Source organism: Diabrotica virgifera, chromosome 5 (assembly GCF_917563875.1).
Source record: "Diabrotica virgifera virgifera chromosome 5, PGI_DIABVI_V3a".
NCBI lineage: Eukaryota > Metazoa > Arthropoda > Insecta > Coleoptera > Chrysomelidae > Diabrotica > Diabrotica virgifera.
In genome coordinates, this window is record NC_065447.1 from 55,303,421 (window position 1) to 55,312,825 (window position 9,405).

Sequence of the window (9,405 nt, forward strand, 5' to 3'; positions counted from 1 at the left end):
TGTTATTTTGGAAGAGGCTAAATTCATTTCCTTCGAAACAGATCTTATTGCAAAGCAAGCTGAGGATAGTTTCTTGCTTAACACATCAATATGAAGGGACCATTTCAGATTGCTATCTAAAAAAATACCAAGAAACTTTACAGAATCAACGATACTGATCTGGCTGTTATGAAGAGGTAAGGGTTGAAGAGCTCCTTTATAGGACAATGCTACTGTTTTATCTACGTTAAAAGAGAGTAAATTTGAATCGGACCAAGATTATATTGTAAGTAGATCAGAAGTTATAGTAGCATGAAGAGTTGCGATATTTGAGTTGCTCCAAGTGATACTGGTATCATCAGCAAAAAGAAAAACTTTTCCATCGATTTTTAAGCTAGTGATGTCATTAATAAAGATAAGGAAAAGTAGAGGACCCAATACTGAACCTTGTGGTACCCCACATACAACATTTTTGAGACTAGAGTCTGTATCATTTGCTCTAACCAGTTGTTTCCTATTATCCAAGTAAGATTGAAACCAGTTAGAAGAAATACCTCGAATTCCGTAGAAATCTAGTTTTTTTATCAAAATGTCGTGATTCACACAATCAAAAGCTTTGGCATAATCACAAAAACAGTGGCAGTGTGCAGATTATTGTTTAATGCTTGATAAACCTCATGTAGTACAGAAAACATGGCATCTGTGGTACATTTATTATTTAAAAAGCCGAACTAAGGTGGGATCTTAAAGTATATCATTGCATTATACAGGGTGTCCCGAAAAGATTGGTCATAAATTATACCACACATTCTGCGGTCAAAAATAGTTCGATTGGACCTAATTTACCTTAGTATAAATGTGCTCATAAAAAAGTTACAGCCCTTTGAAGTTACAAAATGAAAATCGATTTTTTTCAAAATATCGAAAACTATTAAAGATTTTTTATTGAAAATGGACATGTATCATTCTTATGCCAGAAACATCTTAAAACAAAATTATAGTGAAATTTGTCCACTCGATAAAAATTTTATGGGGGTTTTGTTCCCTTAAACCCCTCCAAACTTTTGTGTACGTTTCAATTAATTCATTATTGTGGTACCATTAGTTGAATACAACGTTTTTAAAACTTTTTTGCCTCTTAGTATTTTTTCGATAAGCTAGTTTTTATCGAGATGCGGCTTCTTTTTTAATATATTTACATAAAAATTGTATGTTTTATTCCTTTAAACCCCCAAATATTTGTGTACGTTCCAATTAAATTATTATTGTGGTACCATTAGTTAAACACAGTGTTTTTAAAACTTTTTTGCCTCTTAGTCTTTTTTTGATAAGTCACCTTTTATCGAGATATGGCTTCCTTTTCAAAATATACCTAAAAACGTAAATTATAAATAAATTTTCAGATTATTAACAGCACTATAATCGTACTTAACCATATACAAATATGTGGTGGGTTCGATAAATATTCAAAATATCTCGATAAACACTGACTTATCGAAAAAGTAGTAAGAGGCAAAAAAGTTTTAAAAACATTGTGTTTAAGTAATGGTGCCACAATAATAATTTAATTGGAACGTACACAAAAGTTTGGGGGGGTTTAATGGAACAAAACCCCCATAAAATTTTTATGGGGCGCACAAATTTCACTTTAATTTTTTTTTTAAGATGATACTGCCATAAGAATGCCACATGTCCATTTTCAATAAAAAATCTCTAAGACTTTTCGATATATGAAAAAAAATCGATTTTCATTTTGTAACTTCAAAGGGCTCTAACTTTTTTTGTGTGCACTATTGTATATAGGTAAGTGAGGTTCAATCAACCTATTTTTGACCCCAGAATCTGTGGTATAATTTATGACCAATCTTTTCGGGACACCCTGTATAATACAGTTCTTTTAAGAGTGTCAGGCTGCTTTGAAGTCGACGAAGAGTGTGTATCTATGTTATATTCTAGTGGCTTCTCTAGAATCTGCCTATGTGCTTGAATTTGATGTATAGGTCATCATCAGCTTTGATGATGAGATGTATGTGCTCCTCACATTATTTATTAATATTTTCCTATTTTCTCTATTTACCTGGCACTTCGCTTTCCTTTAATGAGTTTATTTATGGTTTCGTGATAATAACAAACAAAAACATTGATGAAGCAGTAGTAAATTTTTTCACCCCATACTCCAAGAGAATTATACCTATACGATTAAACCCGAACAGACCCAAAATAAACATTATACAAGTTTATGCTCCAACTGCAGACAAACCAGAGAGCGATAGTAAAACTTTCTTGTTCTTCATGTGCCTTGTCCGTTCCGAATGTTAGCAATTAACATGGCTATTCTGACTTTGGTTACGGCAGATCTAAATAGTTCGGGGGATGACAAACAAACTATTGCCGCAAGTTTTGAAGCCACGAGTGCCTTCTCCTCCCTGGACCCCTTCTGCTATCTATTTTCCTTTGCATGATTAGCCGTAGTACTCTATATTTATTGTGCCCCATAACGTGACCCAAGTATTCCAACTTTCTTTTCTTTATATGTAGTTATTACTTCTCTATATCTTTCTAAACCTTTCTACGAAGACATAAACAATGGGATATTTTAACACAAAGGTTGGCGAAGAAAGAGTAGAAGCATGTACAGGAGAATACAACCTGGGAAAAAGAAACAAAAAGGGTGATAGGCTTATCGAATTTTACCAAAACAATAATTTTATTATACCGAAATCAGTGTTTAAATTGCCAAAAAGAAGACTTACCAAAAAGAAGAAGACGTGGAAGTCACCAGCATATCAAGAAGAGAGAATTGTAAGAAACCAAATAGACTATGCATTAGACAAACAACAGGAACGCAATTATATATCAACAAAAACATATCAGAGTGGCGACATAGGATCGGATCGCGTATTTACGTTTCCGTGTTCATTTCAAGACCGGGTAGTTTTGAAATCGGCACGTAAACGGCGGAGCATATCTGCTTTCAAATACGTGTCCATTTCAAGACGTTTAATTTTGAAATGCGCACTGGTTTGTAAAAGAACTTCGCGCGTAAAATTATAACAAATACGTGTTAAGTTGTAACATTATTTTATTTTATTTGAACTGTTTATCACAAATAGCGCCTATCTGCAGAATAACAAATTATCATTCATTGGATTTGTGGAAATAAAACAATTTTGTTTTTTGTTACCAAAGTTACCTTCTTTTTTTCTTTATAAATGTTAAAAAAACTCAAAGTAGTGCCAAAATATCCTGTCAAAATAAACTATTACGATACGTATACATTTTGTAGTAATGCACAACAATATAGGTAGGTACTAAAAGTGTTATATTAAAAACATATTTTAGTTTCAGCTAAACAATTATTGTTCAGCAAACATATATTTAGCTATTTTTAAAACTATTTTTAATGAAGCAATATCAGAGAAAGAACAGGGTATATCAATAAACGGAAAAATCTTGAAAAACATAAGATTCGCAGACGACACCGCTATTTTTGCAGACAGTTTAAAAGCACTGCAACGATTAGTACCTAAATATATTACATCAAACCAGTATAAAATATGAACTACGAATGAACGTTAAGAAAACCAAGTTCATGATTAATTCTAAGCAACATACAATAGGAAGGCTAGATATCGAGGGAAAAATCATAATTTTTTTATGTAAATATATCATTTTGCATAAAATTGGTATATAGGAGGTACCTATTGGTAGTAAGGAGTCGGTTTGTTATACCTAATGGTGTAAAAATGTTTGAAGTATGTAGTATGAAACACAAATATGGAGGTACATTTATTTGAAAGTAATTTTTTTACAAACGTACAATATAACAATAGTATTAATGTTTCTTGCAACAGATTCATTGTTTTTAATATTTAATGAAATATTATGTTTTCTTTTTCGGGATTCTGCTTTTGTAGATCTGCCTGATTGAATTCTTCCACTACAAGATAAGCCTCTATCTTTGCGTCGAGCGATCGATGTAGGCTGTACATACACGGATTTTTCGAGATCTTATAATATTATTTTCACAAATTAATGATATAATATTCGATTGAGTTTTTAGTTGCGACAAATTAGACGGCAAATGACAACAGACCTATTAGTTCTATGCACCTATTTGTAGAATTCCAACGCCACATGTTTCGGTACAAACCCGTGCACATTTCGGGGGTTGGCGCTTTCAAATCAACACCTTTTTGGAACTAGATATGTATCACCGTTTCGGTGTCCGTTTCAAAACCGCAATGTCTTGAAATGGACACGTAAACGGAAATACGCGATCGGATCACAACCCAGTAATGCCAAAATTAGACTGAAAATGAAAATAATAAAGTGAAGATGCACATAAGATGCACAAATTGATAGGTACAGGTAAATTAAGGAATGTTAAATCGGTTATGAATGTTAAAGAATAAATTCTGCAAAATACTAAAATAGGTGTAAAATGGATATTAATAAAGGCAGAAACAGATAAAAGTCAAAAAGAAATTCTATAAGAGATACAAAATATACAAAAAGAAACAATTAATGAAGGAAAAAATTCTAGATTTAATGTTAGTAAGACGTCAACATACAAAAACAATAATCAAAAGTGAATAAACAAATAAAATACAAAATTAAGAAAGCGAAAAAGGAACGGTTAAAAGAACAATGCGCAGAAATATAACAATACGATAAAAGACATGACAGTTTTAACATACACAAAAAAGTTAAAATTTAACTTACAGCAACAGAAAAAAAACAGGAATAACTAACAAACTAGATAGTGTTGAATACTAATGAAAAATTAAAGAGATGGGTAGTATACATCAAAAGAGGAAATTAAAATAGCATCAAAAAAAGAATTGCAAAAATGGCAAAGCAGTTGGTCCAGACCAAATCCCAGTAGAAAGCTTAATATGGATAAATGATGAAACCTTAGATATACTAGTAGACTTATTTAACATAATGCACAAGACAATAAATATACTGAAACAATAGTTACTCTCTACCTTTTGTACTTTTTAAGTTTAGTTTACACCAGGGGTGGCCAAAAGCCGGCCTGCGGGCCGGATCCGGCCCTTTTTCTTAATTTATCAGGCCCGTTGAAAAATCTCACAAGCAATTTTTTACATCTTTTCTCCACCAAAAGCAGTAGTGTGTGCACATCGTACGTATTAGGTATAATAGTCCTCCGGCCCGGTAGACATCTCGAAAATTTCATTTTGGCCCGCACTTAAAAGTATTTGCCCACCCTGGTTTACACACTATTATGAAATCTTTACAAGGTGAATCAATCGCATAAATTAGAAGAATTACCATTTTGATTCTACAAGCTAATACTTTGTCATATTAATTTATTATTTTAATTGGGAATAAGCCGCAAAATTGACAAAGTTGGCAGCAACAAACGATTACTTATTTGTACAAATTAAAATAATAGATCTTCTTATGTATGCGTTTATAAACGCGACGGAAGACCGCATACTAAATAGTAGCACCAAAAATTGTTCTCAAGCTATTTTATTGCAGTTGCAAGCATGTTGCAATAAAATAGCTTGAGAACAATTTTGGTGCTACTATTGTATGCGGTCTGATTCGGTCTGATTCATCTGATTTATGCGTTTTATTCACTTTGTAAAGATTTCATAATCGTATGTAAACCCTTCTGAGAAAAGATTAAAAAGCGCAAAATTAAAAAGCGCAAAAGGTAGAGAGTAACCATTGTTTCGGTATATTTATTGTCTTGTGTATTATGTTAAATAAGTCTACTAGTATGTCTAAGGTTTCATCATTTATGCATTTCTACTGGGATTTGGTCTGGATCAACTGCTTTGCCATTTTTGCAATTCTTTTTTTATGCTATTTTAATTTCCTCTTTTGATGTATTCTGTGGAATACTGTATTTTGATGTACATATTCGTTTGTGGCTTATTTTCGAAACGTCAAATAAAACTTATTTTAAAGTAAAATAATTGTGATTTATACCCAGTTAAAATAATAAATAAAATAAAATATGGAAAAACCTATAAATTTCACAATATTACGGTAAAGTAAAAAAAAAGGTATGAAAAAATTGTTACCAAACTCCACTGAAGAGAAAGCGCGAAAAAAATTAGAACTTGTTTCATTAGATTAGAGATCAGTTTTGTTTATTTATAAATAAGTGAAAGATTTAATCGCCGCAAAATTTCGGGCCAATGCTTTTTAAATGCATTAATTTTTTTTTTCGAATCCTGAAAAAACTAGTAAGAAATAACGTTTGAAAAATTTAAACGCAGAATGAAAGATTACATTATTACTGAGAGCCGAAAGTCCTTTAGAATAAACAAAAAGTTTTTTTTAATGAGATATTTGAAATTAAAAATCACACTCAACTTTCTCTTTTTTTGTCACCCCCGTAACTTATTAAAATAAACAGTATAGAGGTTTTCGGGGACTTTTGGCCCTCGGTAATAACGTAATCTTTCATTCTGCATTTAAATTTTTTAAAAATATTCAGGATTCGAAAAAACTGAATGCATTTAAAAACATTGACCCGAAATTTTGCGCCTACTCTCTTGACACAGATGGTTTTTGTGGATTTAAAGTACTTTATTGTTCGATCAAAATACGTAATAATAAACTTACTTGCTAATAGGTTTGCCATCGTGCCACTCGGCACAAAAATAGCATCTTCCTTTCCTAAAAGCTCCGCAGCTCTTCGTTCCAACTCAGTCACCGTGGGATCTTCTCCATATACATCATCACCAACCTCAGCAGCATACATGGCCTCTCTCATTTCAGGTGTAGGCTTGCTGATGGTATCCGTCCTCATGTCAATAATCTTGACATCGGCTTCCAGATCACCTTTTATTATTTTCTCATACATCTTTGTGCACTCGTTAACGCTGAAGTAGATACTGTTTAATGATTGTTGTTAAATAAGCTCCCTACCTTATATAGTTTAAAATAGCGGGAGATAACCGGTTGATTGTTTAAAAACAAGCAACGACATTGCCACACATTATACTTAAACGAACGTAATTGGAAGCAATTTTCAACTAAAAAAAGATCAGTTGCGTAAACGCTGAACTAGAGGTTATTGATTTTGACAGAAATAAATAAATCAAATAAACTGTTTACTATGCAACGTACGTTAGTTGCGTCTAGAACAAATAGATACGTATGTAGAAAATAATTTTAATATGTAAATTGTAGGCTACAATTGGTTAAAGACTAGGGAGTTGTTTGATTTACCCTTTTAAAATTTGAATATCCTCAAATACCACGTGCATAAGACAAAACACGGAACACTACTTCGTTGTATCTCACCATTAATAAAATAGCACTGAGTTTAGTGTGACTAGTTTGTAAGTTTTACTATTAAAAAGTCATTAGACTTATTGTTTACAATGTTTTGTAATATTAGGAAGTTTATAAATAAATTATTAATGGTCAACCAAATTAATACAGTGGAATCAGTGTATCAGATCTAATCGCTTTTCCAACACTAACAAATTGTTCTTTAGAGATGTAGGTAACTACTGAGCCGTAACAGATATCATGTTTGTAACGATTCTATATTAAAAAAAAATAACAACTGGGGAATTTAAAAATACATAAATAAATACATTCAGTTTAATTATGAAATATAAAAAAATGTAACTGGCATTGTTAAGCTAAGCTAAAAATTCACCGCTATTCGTGAGCGTAAATATACAGTGCATCCATAAAGTAACGCATAAACTCATTATTAGCTAAATAAACAACATTAATAGAAATTCCTATTTATTAACATAGTACGTAGGCATTGTTATTTGTAAGCTTTATTTTTTTTTATTTTTTATTTTTAAGTGTATACTGGACAATTTTATACTTATGAACGAATAATAATTGTATAATAATATGTAGTTACGTGGCTAAAGGTTCTGAACCAAGGCCAGAATAAAATATATATATAAAAAAAAGAAATTCCAGAAACAGGTCGATTTTTATTTTTAAATTACGATTTGTTGGCATATACAGTGGGAAAAATGAAAGAATACCCATGAACGAACATATAAAACACGCTGTATTTTCCTGTCACCGTGTAACACAAAAAATTGGCCAGCGCAAGTACATGTAATAATTATTGTTACATGTACTTGCACTGGACAATTTTCTTTGTGACACGGTGACAGGAAAATACAGCGTGTTTTATATGTTCGTTCATGTGTATTCTTTCATTTTTCCGACTGTACCTATATCATACTAGTGACGTCATCCATCATGGGCGTGATGACGTATTCGATGATTTTTTAAATGAGAATAGGGGTCACGTGATAGCTCATTTTAAAGGGTATTCAATTGTCTATTCAGTAATACATATAAACATTACCATAATTATTTATACAGGGTGTCCAAAAAAATTTTAGTTAAAATAATTGAGACAAGAAGAATGTATATAATTTATTTAATTCAAAATAAAAAACCCACGAGGAAAAAATTTCCTGTAGTTGGCTGTATACAATTTATTACAAAAAACCATGAAATCCTTTATAAAAGGTGTATTTGTTAAAATCCCTATACAGAGCTACATCATAAAACAAACAGAACTAGTTTTCAATCGGTTGACCTATCATCATCAGTGTTTCTTGAATCACACAATGCTAACCACCAAAGTAAAAATATTAGGGTAAAAACCCTTTAAAATTAATCCGTCATAGGAACATATAAAATGATGTGACTTTACACATGGATGTATAAAATATCCAATGTTTCACGCTCGAGGTACCATTTGAGCTAAATTCGACTTGTTCACATCATGGGTGTACTTGCTTCTACACAGCCATGATGTGAACCAGTCGAATTTAGATCAAATGGTACCTCGAGCGTGAAACATTGGATATTTTATATATCAATCAGCGGCGGATCCAGCATTGCTAAGAGGGGGGGGCCGATCGGCTAAATCTTTAGATAATTTTCCACTATGCCGGCCTGTTTTAGCCTACCGACCCACGGAAAAGTCCCGTACTATCTATGTATCTTTAGAGGATGAAGGGCGACTCAAGTCCCACAGCACTTATGCCACAATTGACCCATTGTACATCCTCCCAGGGGGTTGTCGTCCTTAGTTTATCATCCATCCTGCCATTTCCAGGAAAGTGGACAAATAACCAGGGGACATCTCCCCTATGTGGCACTTGTAGGCCAAGGCTCGCCGAACGCATACTCTCGTCATTGATTAATAACTACATAGATACCTCACCTTAGGTAAAACCGAATTCAGTGTTAAACTCCGCCCACTTACACCTCTTTGCCTCTCAAGTCTAAGTACTAACTGGCTGGACGGTGGCGACATTTATTGAAATTTTTGCCAAGATTGAAAAATAAATTTGAGATGCTTGGCTGGCGTAATAGACAACGATATAAGGGTAGTATTCAGATTACTTCAGATAAAACGCTAAAAATTGATTAATAAAAATA

The 9,405-nt window shown here is 32.5% G+C and overlaps 1 protein-coding gene across 2 annotated transcripts in view; it reads right to left on the reverse strand.

The window, feature by feature from the left end:
* Positions 1-7,338, reverse strand: part of LOC114339167 (uncharacterized) — a 123,240-nt gene extending 115,902 nt beyond the window's left edge. For both annotated transcript variants that reach the window (XM_050652538.1, XM_050652537.1), the window contains exon 1: positions 6,589-7,338. In XM_050652538.1, the coding sequence (XP_050508495.1) occupies positions 6,589-6,829 (241 nt within the window). In that variant the 5' untranslated portion in view covers positions 6,830-7,338. The remainder of the gene's footprint in view (positions 1-6,588) is intronic.
* Positions 7,339-9,405: the final 2,067 nt, after the last annotated feature.